Raw genomic sequence first — 19,353 nt, forward strand, 5'->3', positions numbered from 1 at the left:
CACACTGCCAGCTCATATCCATTCGGCTGTCGGCCAACAGCCCCAGGTCCTTTTCTGCCGGGCAGCTTTCCTGTGTCCCACGTGTAAGACCTGGCACTTGGCCTTGTTGAACCTCATACCATTGGCCTTGACCCATGGATCCAGCCTGTCCAGACCCCTTTATAGAGCCTTCCTAGCCTCAGGCAGATCAACACTCCTGCTCAACTTGGGGTTGTCTGCAAACTTACTGAGGGTACACTCAGTAATGAGTCTAGATCATCAAATACTACAACAGAAAATTTTACTTTGACTGTTTCTTTTCTCAATTACTGTCTTCCACGATTTTCATAACTTTTTTTTCTCCTTAGCCAATGAGTTGTTGATGTTCAAATGAGCGCTTTGCTTGTTTTGCTTAACTTATGCAGTGATACCTTAATATTATAATCTGGAATTTGTATACCCGTTTAATAAACTTTTCTTTGTCCCAAGATAACAGAGGGTTTTCATATTTTGTATAATGTTCTAGTAAAATCGTTTTAACAGGGTTTTTAAACGTGAGAGGGCATGACTACAGTTTTATGTTAGTACTAGCCCACCTGCAGGCTCAGGCTGAGACCACGGCTTGTTTGCTACAAATGCTAGTCTTTTTCGATTACTTTGATTGTGTGCGTTCATGAGAATATCTTGGAATCACATCCTCATATGGGATGACTTTTACTGATGGGGATCTTATATAACCTAATTCATTTTCCTTTCCTAAGACTGTTGTCTTTTGTTTATGAATAATGTCCTGGAAGTACATTATCTGAGTTGTTTACTAAACACAAAATAAAGTAATTCTCCTGTATTACCTTAACTAACAAGCTGAGTTTCTCTAGCAGCCAGTCATAAAATACAGGCATATAGCCTTAATCTCAATCAAAATACTTCACACAAAAATACAATTCACTTATAAAAATACATTTAACATTTTTTCCATTAATTACTATGGCAGGTATTCTGTTTTGGTTTTGCTTTGTTTTAAAAAAAGGAAATGTAGTGAAGGATAGTTATACAGCCTTTGAATTTCCATGTAGCTTGACACTTCAACATCGTTCACATTTGAAAATGCACTGTAAATAATTAATCAGCTGCATATGTTAAGACCTTTTAATAGATTCTGTATGTATCAAATATGTATCAAATTTTAGTTTATAATGCAAAGTACAACTGGAAGTTATGAAGCTTGCCACCTGGGCAAGTAATTAGCTCTTAAAACTGGAGGAAATCAACTGTAGCTTCTGCCTCAGCTATCCTCTCAGTACAATACGGAAATTTTGTCTATGTAAGCAGCCCTGCTTTCTCAATGTTTAAGAAGTAGAGAATGCCTTTATGCAGAAGAAGAATTGAGTCAAAGACTTAGTAATTTTACCAAAATACGTGTGTGTGTGAGTGGTTTTTAAATGTGTTATAGACAACAGTGGGAATTTTGCATTCTGGTAGGAAAAGTTTTAAATTACCTTTGAAACTGTGGTATGGAGGAGTTTTAAATTCAATGAAGTTTACTTCCACTCCTCTTTAAGGTTTCCAGCACAACTTGTAACTCATGATCTCCTCTGCGCCTTCGGATTATTGGTCAAATGGGTGTCACTGGCATTTGAAGTCAGATGTAATTTAGTGATTAATATAATACCTACCTTGAAGTCCTAGATTTTTTTCCATATCGGCACAAATTTAAAATATACTTCAGCTAAAATACAGAATTCACCTTGAGCAATGACTTTGTTCAGCCTAGTCTCTTACTTTACTTTTGAAATAAAGCTTGTTAAGTATAGATTTTTATTGTCATTTATTATCTAGTTGCTTCCTGTAACTTTAAAAGCTACCCAAAGAGAATTTTCATATTTCCTAGCTGTCAGATGTTTCAAGAGAGATCTTAATGGCTTAAAAATTGAGCTGGATATTATTTTGGAGGAGTGGGGGCAATAAGTATGTTTATCCTGGCAGATGTGGAACTGGTATGTGCATAAAACATTCCATCCTCTTTGTAAGTGGTGAAAAGTGGATGAGATGTCATGTCATTTGATATGACTTTGGACTTCGTTGTTAGGAACAGGCCTGTTAGCATAGCAGTCCCTACTGATTTTTTTTTTTTGAAGTGGAAATGTTTTAATGGAATGGTAGTTATGAGAAAACAGTTGCCAGCTAAATTTCTTACACGCTGTTGATTTGGAATCTGTATTCCTATGACATGTTATTGCAGATTTGTTAAAGGTTGGATGTGTTTGTCAAAATATGTCCATCTTTGTGTTGTAATAATTGTAGCTGTTACTGTGTCTGTTGCAGAATGTTAGAGTAATAGTTATGCATCCTTATAAAAAGTGCAGTTTGTACACAGCAGGTTTAGAGCTGAGAACTTGTGACAGAAAATGTTGCCATGTATAGACATAGCTATAATTGCAGACAGGTATGTACAGTGATACTGTATACAGATGAGCTTTATTGCTTATCATTTGGATTAGTGTATTGGATCCACAATGCTATAGGAAAGATGAGAGAGTTTAGCATGTGATGAATCATTCCTTCAGCGTATCTTGCATACAGTTAGAGAACCTGAGAAGGAAGACAGAGATGTGGTGGAGTGGGTATCAGAAAAGAGAAATTGAATTTTTCATGTCCCTCAGTGCTTACTACATGTGTACTTTCAAACAGGTTAAATATATGTGAAGCATTTTTTTTTGCCTCTCTACAGATGCTGTGCAAGTGATACAGGCTGAATTGTCAAGAAATAGGTTTCTCCCATCTGTCTTTTAGAGTCATGATTTTGATGGCATCTCTTCTGCGATAGGAAACTATGGATGAAAAAAATTACAAGCCCCCCAAAATGTCATGATTTACATACATATGTAGAGATCTATCTTTGTCCCTAACTTTCTGACAGTCTCCATTAATTTTCCAAATATTCAAGATCTAGCAGTATCCTGTAAATTTATTGCTTTGTGCTGGCACGTATCGTAGTCAGGTGCTGTCTTCTGTTCTGAGGATTAGCAACTGGTCATTTGCAGTGCACCAAGCTACCACTGTGCTACCATTATTTAGCAATTTCTGCAACAAAGGGTCATAGAATAGTTGAAGTTGGAAGGAACCTGAGAATGTGTCTAGTCCAACCTCCCAATCAAACTGGGGTCAGCTGTGAGGTCAGACCAGGTTGCTCTGGGCCTGTTCCAGTTGGGTCTTGAAAATCTCCAAGGACAGAGACTGGGCAACCTGTGTTCCCCTGCTTGACTGTCTTCACGAGGAAGGATTTTTTCCTTATATCCAGTCTGAACTGCTTGGTTCAGCCATGAGTCCATTTTTTTTTTTTCTGATTCGTTTTAAAATCTGTTAAATACATGCCATCTTTCAGTAACAGACTGGAAATCCACTGCAGTCCCATTTTAATTTCTCTTTTGCAACTTCATAAGCAAGTTCCTTGCATGTATCTCACTGAGGTGACGGGCAGCTTCTATCTCAGCAGCATGTGGACTGAGTGGAAAAGTTAAAAGTCTGGCAAATAACACCTACAGCCCAGCTCTGTGGTGGGAATGAAACAGTCATTGCTGTTTTAGAGAAGTGGGTGGTTATACTAGCAGGTTTAGCAGGTGTTTACACTAATATGTTTATGGTCATAACCATCATGAAATGGAACTTGGTTAGCAATAAATGTTATGTCCAAAGGGAAAAGTATCTTAAATATTTTTGGAGTAGTCACAACTGTCATGCCTTGCTCACAAGGGGGAGGGGGGAAATGACTCTGATTCGCAAATCCCCATCAGTGTGGACTAAAGATGAGACAACTTTCAAGGTCCATACAAAAACATTTATTAGATTCCCACAGTTATTAATATATGTCTTAACTACGTCCACAATAATTGGTTAGGTATGTAACAAATTATGGCAAACGGTAAAACAAAGTATGGCAAGTGGTAAAATCCACCTTGTGTTACTTCGTGACAGATGATACACAACAAATTATACCATGAATTATAGCGAGTGGTAAGGTATGCCTTGCGTTACGTACTTAACTTTAAAAGAAAAAGAGAGAAGAAAGTGAAACAGAGGGAGAGAGAGGTTACTGGTCCTGGTTCCAGCGTTGGTCCAGCCAACGGGGGGTTCTGGTTCGTAGGAGCACTCCTCTGTGGATCTCCTGGGGAAAAGGAGTCTCTAGGGGCACTTATTTTCCCCTTTTATGTTCACGGTATCAGTATGACCTGCCCTGCTGTTACGATGCTCAGGTTTCTCTTCCCCCCCCAGGTGACGTGTAGCATGATTTGGGTGGAGAGACGATTCCTATAGTCATGTAAGTTTAGCATCATCTCGATAGTCTTCATTAGCATATGCAGGGGTGTGAACTTTAATATGTATTTCGTGGATAATGAGGCAAAGGTCATTATCGGACATGATGGCCCCGAAAACAAAGAAGCTAACAAGCTTCACAGTTGAGCAGAAAGCCTTGTCTTCACAAGACTTCCCTCCACCCCCACCCCAGGCACATTCTGTGCTGTCCAGATGAGTTTTCTCTCCTGAGTCACACAAGAGATAAGGTGTTAGTCTTGTCAGTTCTTTGAGCACAAAGCCTACATTTTCCAGACTCCACATTATCCACCCCTTGGCTACCGCCATATCTCAGTCTTTGTGAGTGTTTGAGACATTCCTCAGTGAGGCTCAGAGGGCCTCCCCCATCTTCTGTCTCTCGCCATTTGTTTCAGGGAATTTACAGGTCATATCTTACAAGAACCTTGATGAATGAATCCTGAGCTGGTCATATTATGAACCATTTCCCCCCCCAAGAACCTTAGACTGTTGAAGGACAGTTTCCACAGATTGCAATGAAAACAGAATTAAATTTTGTTTTCTAGCTTTTTCAAAAGTAGGTAGGTAATAATGTAATTTACAACTTGTCCTGATTTGTTGACTGAATATATAAATCCTTTCTTTGAAAAAAGTATTATCACATTTCAGCAAGTTTTAAAGGTATTGCATATAACTTTTAATGTTCCTAATGATGTTCCTTTGTTTTAGTTTTTGACCAAGAAGCGAATGGCACTGAATTTATTGCATTTATAGTTAGTTATTAGAAGTTGTTCGTATGAGCAAATCCAGAAAGAATTTGCTAATTATCAAATTACATCTCATTTTCAGAAAATTGTGTAATTAGTGATGTTTACAGCTGGTGACTACGAATCTGTCAGTATTGATGACTTTTGGAGGGATTTTTTTTCTCTGTCTCCATGGTCACAAATCCACACTGAGGTGCTTTGGGAGTGTTAGTCTGACCTGCTGGTATGCTCTAAGTGCTTTGTAAGTGCAGCTATTTGGTTTCTGAATCAGAGGGGTAGGCTGTGGCCTGCATTAGGGGCAGGAAGCTTGTATATGTGCAGAATTGGTCACGTAAACGAACTGTGAGCTGCGTGAAATTCCTTTTGATGCTGCTCTTTGAACAGGTCTTTTGTTGATATGTATTTTTTAACTACTGTTTTACTAGTGAGTTTGTAATTTAGTCACTGAGAAAGATTGCTCTTGTAGCTTGGAACAAGGGTTATAGAAAATGAGATATATAGCTTTGTATTAATGTTGTGGCATTACCAAGAGTAGAGATACTTTCTGAGGCAAGAAATTATGCTGCCCCTTAAATGTGATTAAAAGCTCCTGCATTTATATGGCTCGGAGCTGTTACTTGAAATAAGAACAATCTGTATGGATAGCTTCTGTTGCTTCATCTGCAAAATGGGAAATTTATAATCTACTTCCCATTCTTTTCCTCTTTCTTTCGTACCCTCCTGTCTCCCTGTACTAGCACCCTTATTTGGGGGATTCTGACCCCCTGGCTTGTTTTAAATCCCATTAGATACAGTTTCACCTCATCTCACATCAGTGAGTATGCTGTAAGTCCAGGTAGAGGTGTTCTAAATCATTCTCAAAAGCAAAAATAGCAAGCCACATTTTCATTTTTGTTTGCAGGAATTAAGAAGTTTTCTAGTTTTGTTCTATTACTTTTTTCAGAAACTGTGATGTGTGGTATTAATATATTGATACGTTGTGGTATAGTATCCAGTTGGTGATACAAATACTTTTGCAAAGAGTTAAGGCAGACAAGAATTTTAAGCAACAGGAAATGAATTGAGTGTAAATGAGTAAGAACTTCAGCACGCTGTCTGTGACTAGAATGCTTCTGTAGTTCTATACAAATTTTATTCTGAGGTGGAACCTTTGAAGCTACATTTAGCTCTGTTTTCTTCCCAGGTTATTTTCATAAATTTAATAAATCTTTGAAGCATCTGCTCAGCGTTATTCATGCTGTTGTGCCGTACTCTAATTATGTAGTACGGTACAAGTGAGTTGCTACTTAAATCACTCAGTGGCATGTATCAGTTAAGTTAGAAAAAGTATCTTCTGTCTTCTGTATTTCTAGACAGATAGTGCCTTCATTGAAGTTATTTCAAATTTGTGCATCTTGTCCTCCCAACATTTCCTATAAGAACCACTCTCTTAAAAAGTCAATGTACATGTGAGATTAAAATGTAACCTACTGTTTGTGTCAGCTTCCTTAGATTTAAATAAGGATGAATGTATGCATAGCTTTTGCTGTCATAGGCTTGATAGGCCTTTCATTAGAGTCTCTTCCTTGTCTGCTTGCTTTTGTTTGTTCTTAGAAGGTGTGTTTCAAAGTGATGCCCATAGAACAAATGTGTTGCTGTTTGTGTCTTATTTTCAGAGACAATAATTTAATATAGTATTTTTCTTACATTAAAATCCTGTCACTACTTAAACATAACTTATTTCTACCAACTACGAGCTCTTCAAAATGGATAGGCAAGGAAGGAGAGGTGGTGGGGTGGCCCTCTATGTTAGGGGCAGTTTTGAATGTCTGGAAATTAACAGTGGTCTTGTTAAGGGGAAGGTCTTGTGGGGGATGTAAAGGTTGGAGGTCGCCTTGGGCAGAGTGATCACGAAATGACAGAATTTTCAATTCCTGATCAAGTAAGGCGGGGAGCCAGCAAAACTGCCACCTTGGACTTCCGAAGGGCAGACTTTAGCCTGTTTAGGAGGATGGTTGAGAGTGTCCCTTGGGAGGCAGTTTTGAAGAGCAAAGGTGCCCAGGAAGGCTGGGCATACTTCAAGCAGGTGCTCTTAAAAGCGCAGGAGAAGGCCATCCCCTTGTCTTGAAAAACGAGCAGACGGGGAAGATGACCAGCCTGGCTAAACAGAGAACTTTGGCTGGACCTCAGGAAAAAAAAAGGAAAGTTTACATTCTCTGGAAAAGGGAGTTGGCAACTTATGAGGACTATCAAGATATAACAAAGCTATGTAGGGGGAAAATGAGAAGGGCCAAAGCTCAATCAGAACTCAGCTTGGCCACTGCAGTTAAAGACAATAAGAAGAGATTCTTTGAGTATGTCAATAGAAAAAGGAAGACTAGGGAAAATGTAGGCCCACTGGTGAATGAGACAGGTGCCCTAGTGGTGGAAGACACAGAGAAGGCAGAGTTACTGAATGCCTTCTTTTCTTCGGTCTTCACTGCTAAAGCTGTCCCTCATGAATCCCATACTCTGAAGGCAAAGGGGAAGGTCTGGAGAGAGGAAGATTTTCCCTCAGTTGAGGAGGACCGTGTCAGAGACCACTTGGCCAAGCTGGACTTCACAAGTCCATGGGTCCTGATGGCATCCACCCGAGAGTGCTGAGAGAGCTGGCGGATGTTATTGCTAGACCACTCTCCATCGTCTTTGAACAGTCCTGGAGAACAGGAGAGGTGCCTGAGGACTGGAGGAAGGCTGACATCCCTCCTATCTTCAAAAAAGGCAAGAAGGAGGACCCAGGGAACTACAGACCGGTTGGTCTCACCTCTGTCCCTGGGAAGGTAATGGAGCGACTCATTCTGGATGTCATCTCCAAACATGTTGAGGAACAGGAAGTTATTGGAAGTGGTCAACATGGATTTACCAAGGGTAAATTGTGCTTGACCAATCTGATAGCTTTCTATGATGTTATAACTGGTTGGCTGGATGAGGGGAGAGTTGTGGATGTCATCTACCTTGACTTTAGCAAGGCTTTTGACACTGTCTCCCATGACATCCTCATTAGGAAGCTGAGGAAGTGTGGGCTAGATGAGGTGACAGTGAGGTGGATTGAGAGTTGGCTGCGGGACAGAACTCAGAGGATTGTGATGAGTGGCACAGAGTCTAGTTGGAGGCCTGTAACCAGTGGTGTCCCCCAGGGGTCAATACTCGGTCCAATTTTGTTTAATATATTCATTAATGACCTGGATGAGGGGACAGAGTGTATCCTCAGCAAGTTTGCTGATGATACCAAACTGGGTGGGGTGGCTGACACCCCAGAGGGCCGTGCTGCCATCCAGCGTGACCTGGACAGGCTGGAGAGCTGGGCAGAGAAGAACCTAATGAGGTTCAACAAAAGCAAGTGCAAGGTCCTGCACCTGGGGAGGAAGAATGCTAGGCACCAGTATAGGTTAGGGGTGGACCTGCTGGGAAGTAGCTCTGAGGAGAAGGATCTGGGGGTTGTGGTAGACAGTAAATTATCCATGGCCCAGCAATGTGCCCTTGTCGCCAAAAAGGCCAATGGAATCCTGGGCTGCATAGGGAAGAGTGTGGCCAGTAGGTCGAGGGAGGTCATTCTCCCCCTCCACTCTGCACTGGTGAGGCCACAACTGGAATACTGTGTCCAGTTTTGGGCTCCCCAGTTCAAGAGGGACAGGGAACTGCTGGAGCGAGTCCAGCGAAGGGCAACTAAGATGATTAAGGGCTTGGAGCATCTGCCTTATGAGGAAAGGCTGAGAGAGCTGGGACTCTTTAGCCTGGAGAAGAGAAGGCTGAGGGGAGACCTTATTATGGCGTACAAGTATCTAAAGGGTGGGTTGAAGGAGGATGGAGCCAGGCTCTTTTCAATGGTTCCCAGTGACAGGACAAGGGGCAATGGGCACAAGTTAGAACACAGGAAGATCCGTTCAAATACACGGAAAAGCTTCTTTACGGTGAGGGTGACAGAGCACTGGCACAGGCTGCCCAGGGAGGTGGTGGAGTCCCCTTCTCTGGAGATTTTCAAGACCCGCCTGGATGCAGTCCTGAGTAATGTGCTCTGGGCAATCCTGCTTTAGCAGGGGAGTTGGGCTAGGTGATCTCTAGAGGTCCCTTCCAACTCTGAAAATTCCGTGATTCTAGGTGCTTTGTATGTAAGGTGAACAATTTGTCCCTAAGTGCTTGGGACAAGCTAAACAGCCTTCATAATTTAACCAAAACAATTTTTTTTTTTTTAGTCAGGAAGTTGTTTTTCATACATGAGAAATATTGTTGACTTAGAAAAACATCATACAAGTTTGAGTATCCCTGAGGCATGATTGGAAAATCAACAATTCCATGTTGGAAGGGACTGTAGCTGTTGAAGCATATTGTGTTTCACTATTTTGAGGAAGGTTTATTTGCAAGTAGTATTTGATTTAGATTTGTTCTTAAGGTAATTTGCTTTCTTTCAGAATGCAGGGACATTCTGCTTCCTGTGATTACAAAAGAGCTGAAGGAATTACTGGAACAGAAGGATGATCAGCAACTCCAGGTCCAAGAGAAGAAGTACTGTGTTGAATTACTCAATAGCATTCTGGAGGTTCTGAGCTGTCAAGACCCTGTAAGTATTGATGATGATGTAGATGGCCCAAGTCTGTTGTAAGCCTGAGGTGATTAGGTAGTAAATTATTGATGGTGATGAATCTCATTTAAATTTTTAATACAAGTCAGTGCCAAATTGAACTTTTCTCCTATTTTTCATAAACTTAAGGTAAAGGGCAGTTGACATCTTAAAGGTGAAGTACTGAAATCTGTGCTATCTTATTTTATTTCTCAATTTTATATTCCTTAAATTTTTAGCTGCTGTAAAGCACCATAGTATTCTTACAAGCACTTAGGCTGCTGTGTTTTTTCCTAGCAGAGGTTTAAGCACTTTTTGTTTTGACTGGTAAAGTTCAACGGAATACACGCTGAAATGAATTAGAATGTTATGACAGCAAGCTGAGTATCGATGGTATCAATGACACCGAGCTGAATAGTGCAGTTGACATGCCTGAGGTATGGGATACCATCCAGACGAACCTGGACAAGCTCAAGAAGTGGGCCTGTGTGAACGTCATGAGGTTCCACAAGGCTGAGCACAGGGTCCTCCACGTGGGTGGGGGCAAACCCTGGTATGAATACAGGCTGGGGGATGAAGGGATTGAGAGCAGTCTTGCCAAGAAGGACTTCAGGGTACTGGTGGATAAAAAACTAGACATGAGTCAATAATGTGCGCTCACAGCCCAGAAAGCCAACTATATCCTGGGCCTCATCAGAAGAAGCGTGGCCAGCAGGTCGAGGGAGGTGATTCTTCTCCTCTGCTCTGGTGAGACCCCACCTGGAGTACTGCGTCCAGCTCTGAAGCCCTCAGCACAGGAGAGATATGGACCTGTTGGAGCGGGTCCAGAGGAGGGCCACAGAAATGGTCAGAGGGCTGGAGCACCTCTCCTGTGAGGACAGGCTGAGAGAGTTGGGGTTGTTCAGGCTGGAGAAGAGGAGGCTCTGGGAAGACGTTATTGTGGTCTTTCACTACTTAAAGGGGGCTTGAAGGAAAGATGGAGACAGACTTTTTAGCAGGGCCTGTTGTGATAGGACAAGCGGTAATGGTTTTAAACTGTAATAGGGGAGATTTAGACTAGATATAAAGAAGAAATGTTTTACAGTAAGAGTAGTGAAACACTGACCCAGGTTGCCCAAAGAGGTGGCAGATGGTCAGGCTGGCCGGGGCTCTGAGCAACCTGATCTAGTTGAAGATGTCCCTGCTCGTTGCAGGGGGTTTGGACTAGGTGGCCTGTAAAGGGTCCTTCAAACCCAAACTATTTGATGATTCTGTGATTATTCTAAGTATTCAGAATAATTTTCAAATTTAGTCTTGTTTATTTTAGAAAAACTTCTGTATTTTCTGAAAGAAATTTTTTTCAGCATGCAAATGTTGTAGGTTATAATTTCTGCTTTCAGCAAGGTCTGTGTAAAACAGATTACTCCCTATTATACTTCACTTTGAGTTTCTTTGACAGGGTCTTGAAGTTTTGGGGCACTGTAGGAATTGTTATCTGGGTGGTTGCTTTTCTCATTTGAGAGGATATTGAATTGACATTTTAGTCCCTCACTTATTAATGAATAGTAGGTTACTCAATGAAGTTTCATGATAATTGGAAGAATTTATTCTGAGAAAACCTCATAATTAATTGCATTAGGAAAGCTATAATTTCTCCTGTGAATACGTGCTGATTTCTCCTGAGCTATATTTTTCTGATACATGTGTTCAAACTTTGTAGTCTTTGGATAAGGGCAAGTTGTCATTTGAGTTGTTTTTCTCTATGGGTCCTTAGATCATTTTCTACTAATGAAATATTACAGCACCTTGCTTGATTTCATAAAAATCTTTGAGTTTGAAACTGAAGAGTTTTGTCAGTTTGCACAAGGCAATCTTAGTGTGTATTCTGAGCTATTTTCCTCATTTTTTTAGACATAAGCACTTCAGGAAACGTTGATACAAGGTGATACTTAAGAGGTGTTAGAACATTTGAATTTCAAATGGTATTTGTAAGAGAAATGGTGAAAGTATGACAGGGCAAAGAGTGAAGTTACAAGTTTATAGGGCTATAATGTAAAGTAAACCAGTTTCATTACTGAATACTTTAAAAGGTGAAACACAGTCATAAAGCAAGATGAATTAATACTTTCTGGATGTGTACCGCATAAATTAAGTTTATTTTCAAACTTAACAGTTGTTGTGCATAGCAACAGTAGTTGACATGTCAGAGACTTTTTTAGCACCCACTGAAAATATGGGTTTGTAGCTCATATTTGCATGAGTAAGAACATTGCTATAGGCAGAACAGCATGAAGAGGTTGAATTCTTGTTGCTTGGTATGCATATATGTAGCCCCATGTAGTCTGAAGACTGTTTTGTAGAGTCTGACATTTCCAGTTTCCAAGAGTAGGAACTGATATATTCAGAATGATGTAGAAATGGCAAGGGGCTGTTTTCCTGAGGAGAAACATTTGAAAATGTAGTGGTGTTGCCTTTTTTTTAAAGGCATCCCATTTTATTTATTTGTCAAATTACTGTTTCTAAGAAAAACACTCCTTTCAAACTTTTGTCTTATTCACGTTTTAAGTGTGACTGCTGACACACAACCAGTTACTAAGTAGAATTCTTGCTAATAAATGTTTTTATTCATTTTTGGAAAGGCTTGTAAGTTTCTATCTTGGGGGGAAAATATTTTAAAGTGTGGTTAGGTGTTTTTCAAATTTTTTAATTCCTCAATATTAGTAAAAACATAAAGCTTGAGTGATGGATGATGACCTGTATCTGAATTGATACATCTTCTATAGAAATGTCTGTAGAGATGAGGTGCAAATGAAGTGCAAAGATGACTGAAGAAAAGTGAGTGTTTGTTGCAAAAAATTCCATGTTTGAGATATTTGTAACTGCTGGTTTTGGACAGTTCTGCAAATGCATTAATGTACATATACCTCAAGGACTTAAAAAATAATTAGACAAATACTTTAGATTTCATTTGGAAACATTTCAGTTGAAAACTACTTGGTTAGTGTGGTGCTGCTGAGAGCTTTTGAAAAGCTTTTAATTTTTTTTCCAGATGTTCTCCCCTGATACGAGGCAAATGCTTAGCCGTATTTAAAATCAAATGCATTTTATCATTGAGGAGAACATTATCTTTAATAATAGGTTTTTTGTTTTGGTTTATTTTTCCCCTGCTGGTCAGTATGATGTGTAAGTTTAAACACAGCTGGAGACTAGAGGTTTAATGGGTGATTGTATTCTTCACAGGCTTGGACTTCAGTCTTTTAACAATCCATTTAAAATTGTGTAATTTGTATAGAATGATGTTTAAAAGCATTTAATGTATTCTATGTTTTTACTCCTATTGAAGGAGGTAGGCAGGCAAACCTTTATGCATTATGACAAACTGGCTTTTTAGGCAACGTGTAAGCCATTATGAAAATTGCTGAGAATTTAATACACATGCATTTAAAAAAACCCAACCACACTCATGTTTGTTTAAAACAGGTGGCATTTCTTCAATAACTTCTTTTAAGGAAGGTAACCTGTAAACTGGAAATTCTGATATGTTTGGGTGGCTGTTATCTACGGATTGCATTTGCAATAAATACTGATGAATTCCTAATATAAGCAGAAAAGTCCCTTGGAGTAGGTTTAAATCCAGTAGTGGTATCAGCATATGATGACCTCTTTGGAGGCATCATATTCATGAGTATAAGAAACATTATAGAATAGCTGGGACATCAGCAAAAGAACCAGATGCTTCTGTTGAGAAAAATACATACCCTGGCATGCCTTCCGGCAATACAACTGCTGATCAGAGACAATATGAATGTTAGAATATATTAAGTTGTATGTCATTAAATATAAGACTGTTCTTTTTAACTACAACAACAAATGTGTGACTATTACTAGTAGTTTTTTCTTTCCTTGTCAGAGAATCCATGGGTCACAGCCTAAATTTTTAGCTATGCTGAACACTGGTCCTGCTTTAGTACTAAAAATGTGCTTTTGAGATGACTTCTCTGAAGGAGAAAAAAAGACCAAAGGAAGGGAACACCTTCAATACAGCAGTACCTTAGGCATCAGACAGTAATTTGTCTTTAAGAGACAGTGCAGATTTCTCTCAAGTGCAACACAGATATTTACTTTCTAGCTAAAGTAAAAAATCTTGTTTCAAGGATATACAGTTTTGGCTTGCAATGGGAAATACTTCATATCTCATACTCCTAGAGGCAAATGGAAAAGGTTCTCTATATGGCCAGATTATTATGATAGTAGTATGTAGGTGGTCTCCTTCAGAATGCCTTTATTCAGTGTGATCTAGATACTGAGAATTATTTTCATAATTAGCCAAATTATTTTTTATGGGATTGCAGTTGAACCTTAAGATTAATGCAATTTTCTATTGAACAATTCATTTCCTGTATCTCTTAGCATCTTTCTAAGGAAATGGATGATTTGACCTGCTGAAGGAGAAAACTGAAGGCATCATTGGCAGACTCACTTCACGATATTAATTATAAGCTCTCTTGAAAACACCAACATCCTGTCCATATTTCTTCGGTTTTTCCATCTCAATAGAGAAATCTGGTTTTGGATTAGTATTTAAAACTTTTTGTAAACTTAACTTTGATATTTCTGCATTGGATTTATTCTGTGAAAATCGCCAGAAGTAGAATATTCACAGAGAACAGAAAAGAAGCAGCGGTAGTTGTTCTGGGTTTTGTGTGGTCAAAATGTATATTGTGAGGTGTTCTTTGAAGTCATTAGAGAATTTTTGAAGAATATATTTTCTTTGTCAAAGAAAAAGATATTGTCATATTACCAGCTCTGCTCTACTGTTTTGCCCTACATTGTTTGGCGAGTGGGAACGTGTGAATCATCGGATCCTTGTGTTCAAACAGCTGCTGTCTAGCTGCTGGGTTCTGCAGGTAGCAAGTACATTGTTAAGAACACTGGTTTATGGTAAGGACTTCAGTTTTATGAATAGACAGCCATTGTTAGGCATCTGGGTGAGATAATTATATTTGATTTTAAATTGCCTCTACAGCAGACAACTTTTGGACATAGATGACGTTGTTTTGACTGAATCATGTCTAAAATTAGCTTCATAGCTTGAGAGACTGTGTGCTTTCAGCACCTGTGAAACACAGTTAAAGCTCAGAACTGCAAGTAAGTTGTTGATTAAGGTCGTGGTGAAATCCATGACTACCTGTTTCTGTTTTAATTAAGAACTCTTCCCTTTTCCCCCTTACAACAACTTTGATGCGTGCAGTCTAACAGCCTAACATATGGTGACTTTGTCCCTATCTGACATACATGCTATAGTTTAATATTTACTGTATCAGAACAAGTTTTTATTTACAGTGCTTAAAAAAATATAATGGTAAACTCTTTCTCTTGGAATCTAAAATAAAATCTTGGTTGAGGCTACAAGTGTAAGTGAGGTGTATAATCTTTTCCTGTTCTGTGCACAAAGTTAGTAATTGGCAGCAGCTGCATTTTAAGCTGTTGATTATATTAGCAAACAAATCTGGAATCATTTTAGAATTGTGCAGAGATTTGTAAAGCATTTGCCTGACTTATGACAGATCTTAAGACTCTAGCAAAAGAGAACTTCAAAGGAATTTAGTCAGGGAACCTGCATGTTATTTTAGGGTCAGTTACCTTAAGTTCTTCTGCAGACAATTTTCAGTCAGAACAATGCACGATTATGAACTGTGTCATTAAAAAAAAAAAAACCAAAAAGAAACTCTTTGTCCTTTTACATGTGCTCTTTTTGTGTGTATGTCAGATGGGAACACAAAGTTACAGAACTGGATGCATAAGAGAGCAAGCATACCAGATCTGGTTGGTATAGAGTTCATTTTCTTTGTGGCAGCCCATATGGTGCTGTGTTTTAGATTTGTGACCAAAGCAGTGTTGATAGCACACCAATGAAAATGTCAGTTATTGCTGAGCAGTGCTTGCACAGTATCCAGGCCTTCTCTGTTTCTCACTCAGCCCCATGTCAGGGAGTATGCTAGAGTCGGGCAAGAGTTTGGGAGGGCACAGAGCTGGGATAGCTGAAATGAATTGACCGAAGAGGTATCTCCAAGTGGATATCTCAAGCAGAGGTTGTGTAATATTATAATTCTGAAGGAGCCATTCAGTTAGTCCATGTTTGTCACTGTCTAAATAGATGGGCACTCTATCATATTCTGAAGTGCATGGTTAACTCCGGGACAACAGAATTACTCTAATTTTTGCCCCAACCCTGAAGAAGTTTAAATAGAACATGAAAGCTAAATCGAACACTAACTGCTATTACCCTGCACAGATATGTTTAGAGAGAGTGAAATTTTGTTTGGTTTAGATTTTCTATTAACTAATTTATGTGTACTAGTGTGTGCCATCCATCCCATCAATGAATCTGAAGGCATTTGAGTTCTGTGAGAGAACTTCCTACTGCTGACCTGCATACCGTATATATGAGCTCTGATTTTTTCATGCCTTGGTCAACTAGAAAATTCTTTTCATCAGTGAAGACAAGCATACATCTTTGAACGTACTCCATTACATGGAATAATACAATTCGTGTTTTCCAGGGGAGTCTTTGTGTATGGTACAAGTTGTTAATTTAGCTTCTGAAAAGTCTTATGTTTAACCAAATGGACTGAAGTTAAATGGTGAGTTTTCCAGGTTTCACTAAAAATCATGTCATCCTTGTGAAGTGAAATATGATCTAAGAAAGAGAATGTTGCAGTGGGGTGCTAGGCTATCTTCGGAAGCTAGAAACTCTTAGTTAAAAGCTGAAATCTTGTGTATAGGCAATGTGTGAAAGCACTATTGTTAAGTTAGCAATGTCAATATTGAATGCCTAATTGTTTCTTAGATTATCAAGAAGAAAGGTAGTCTCAGTTTCATAAAGAACCCCTTTTAATTCGTTTGCTGACATTTCTCTTAAAATTCAAAAGCTTAGCAGAAAATAACCTTTGCATGCTTGAGCATATGTTATATTTTTTTCCAGGAAAGGTGTGTTATGTGCTACTTGTGAATTCAGAATAGAGCTCATCTTTAATAATGGAGTCATGGCTAAATGTAAAACTATTATGTAATGTTCTGAACTGTTACTAATAATGGTTTAGCACATGCTAAAAAGTGGAAGAAAAAGTTCAATTATAAGAGCCCTTCTCTTTGAATTTAAAAAACAAACAAACAAAACAACAAAAGGGCAAACTAATGAACAAGTGACATCCCTGTGCCTGAGGAAACTATGCAAAGATGCTAGTTTACAATTTTTGGCTCTTGATTATTTTTTTTTAATTATAGTGTTAAACAATATTAAAAGAAGAGATATGATGAATGAATATACCTTGAATTGTAACAGAGGCCAAATCATAGAACCATAGCATATTTATTGCAGACTGCAGATAACAATTCCAGCCAAGATGACAGTTTTTATTTCTACATTTGATATGGTAGCTGCATGGACAGAGTTCTAACCAGAAAGTGATTTAAGCTTGTAGTTCCTGCAGTGAAACATAGTATCTTTCCTCAGTGAAAAGAAAATACTCTCTGCAAACTACATGCTCGTAGTTTTAGTGCTTGTAGAGACTATCCTCTCTAAAGAACGTAGCTGCTGTTATAGCAGGTGGCTTTGCATACCTTCAAATGACTATTAAGAAGTATCAGCAAAAAAAAAATCTCCATACCGTGTTTACTTTGTTTAATGTTCTTACCCTTTAATGGTGCTTTTTTTTTTTGCCTTAACTGTGTAGGATGTTTGGGTAATGTCTGCATTAGCAAGGAATGTGTCACACCACAATGTACCACTTGATTCCTGTGGTACATTGTGGAGCTCCTGATGAATCTGTTGTATGTGGCTTGGGGAGTTTACACTAAGCAAGAAAGATACAGTCTGATGCTGTGGTTCAGACATCTCCACTATGCATATGGCTCAGCTTTCTGAAGGCAAACACATTGTAAATATGCTGGGTGACCTTGTATTGGTGTGACCCAAACATTGATCCAGAAGCTAATGTCTTCATTTCTAGCACTGCCAAGGACCTTCTAGTTTATCTTTATCTGGCATTAATCTAGTTTGTGTGCAACAAAACCACTCAGAAGCAGTACATGGTGAATGGAAGGGATCGAGGATTTGCCTCAAAATTGTTCTGAACCAAATTGCTGATGTAGGCGTAGCCATATAACTTTCAGGGGCTTGATTTATGCTTAAGATAAAGGCATACATAATTAATTCTTGTAGTTAAGGGGAGGAAGTTATACAAATAATTCAGTTTCTCAATTTGATGTTTGTATTTTCCAATTGATGTAAGTAACAAATGACAAATTCTGGGGCATGGTGTACAATTGTATAAATGGGTTGTACTCTTGGTTGCTTCACCTTTCCTCTACTGCTGTGTTAACTGGTGGCTTGATAAAATTATGTATCTTATGGCAGGTGGCTTGCCGTAGGTCCTCTGCTATTCTAGGATGCATTCCTTCAACAGTCAGGAATGCTTATTTGAAACAAAATGCTAAATTTTGACTGGTACCTCAGTGCACAAAGGTAACAAATGTTGTATGCTTCAAAGCAAACCTTGAAGTTATTTAATAAATCCAATACTCTGGAATAAGAGATGGAAAACTGCTTTTGAACAGAAGTGCACAATCATAAAATGTATCACTGTAGTCAAAGTTCAAGAAGAAGATACAAAAAAGTTTTGAAAACAAAGCAGAAAAGCTGCATAGATCTCTGTAAATCAAACAACATTCATCAAGAGTATACTCTGATGATGTATCAAAAACTTACCCAGTGTAGTTTATCTAAAGCTAATTATTTCCTGAAAATTACGTTTGTTACAGTAATGCTAGTGAATATGGAGAGCATTCAAATTCAAAGAACAAGTAGGATGCCTTTCACAGAAACACAAAATTCTGCTGAAAAGAGCAAGCATCTGTAGCAGGCAGGTGGGTTTTGCTATAAGGCTACCGAACAGTTCCATGTCTCTGCACTCAATATTGCTGTTTCTTTCAATTTTCACTGTGTAAGCTGGATTTGTTAAGCAGAGAATGTGTAAACTCTGATAAAGACAATACTTATATGGAACATATTTTTTTCAGTATTTTTTACTAGTGTTTCCAGTAGAAGAGTAGGATTTGAAAATGTGTTGCATTTTAGGTCCTGAAGGCAGTGGATAATCTAGATAGCTCTTCTGTATATTTTCTAGTCCAAGAAGTTGTGCTATTTCAAGCACCTTGGTGGCATTTTTCTTTCCTATGGTTGGCTCATCTTTTCTGACATCCTCTGTCCCCTCTTCCTCACGCTGTCAACATCTGTCTGCTTGTTTTCCTTTTTCTGGCTTCTTGTGAGATGCCATCTTTCTGTATTTCTTTTCTGTTTTGTTCTGCCACTTGTACTCCATTTCAAGCAGGGTGCAGTAACTACTGTATCGTATGGTGAAACAGCAGCGAAGAATCTGTGATCCAGTTAAATGCATCTGTAATGCATTAGTACAGTCTCGGAAAGAGAAATACTTGAGATGGTAAGAGTGGCTTGTGTAGCCTCTTAGTCCGATAAAATTTATAGTGTTTTACAAAGAATGTTTCAAATTATGTCTTGCTTTCTAGCTGTATAATAAAACACCCCAAAACTGAAAAGCTTGTGAAGATACCCTTGTGCCAAGGGCTGCTACTGTTCAACAATCCAGTGGCCAGGCTAGATTTTCATTTTTCTGCTGAGGTGAACTGTGCCAATACACGTATTAGGAGGACTAAGATAGG

At 38.9% G+C, this 19,353-nt stretch overlaps 1 protein-coding gene across 1 annotated transcript in view; it reads left to right on the plus strand.

The window, feature by feature from the left end:
• Positions 1-19,353, plus strand: part of DOCK2 (dedicator of cytokinesis 2) — a gene marked incomplete at its 5' end in the record, with an annotated part of 219,255 nt that overhangs the window by 66,169 nt on the left and 133,733 nt on the right. The window contains one exon of the mRNA XM_082489775.1: positions 9,485-9,633. Within this exon, the coding sequence (XP_082345901.1) occupies positions 9,485-9,633 (149 nt within the window). The remainder of the gene's footprint in view (positions 1-9,484; positions 9,634-19,353) is intronic.

This window comes from Vanellus vanellus (assembly GCF_965231255.1).
Source record: "Vanellus vanellus genome assembly, chromosome: 13".
NCBI lineage: Eukaryota > Metazoa > Chordata > Aves > Charadriiformes > Charadriidae > Vanellus > Vanellus vanellus.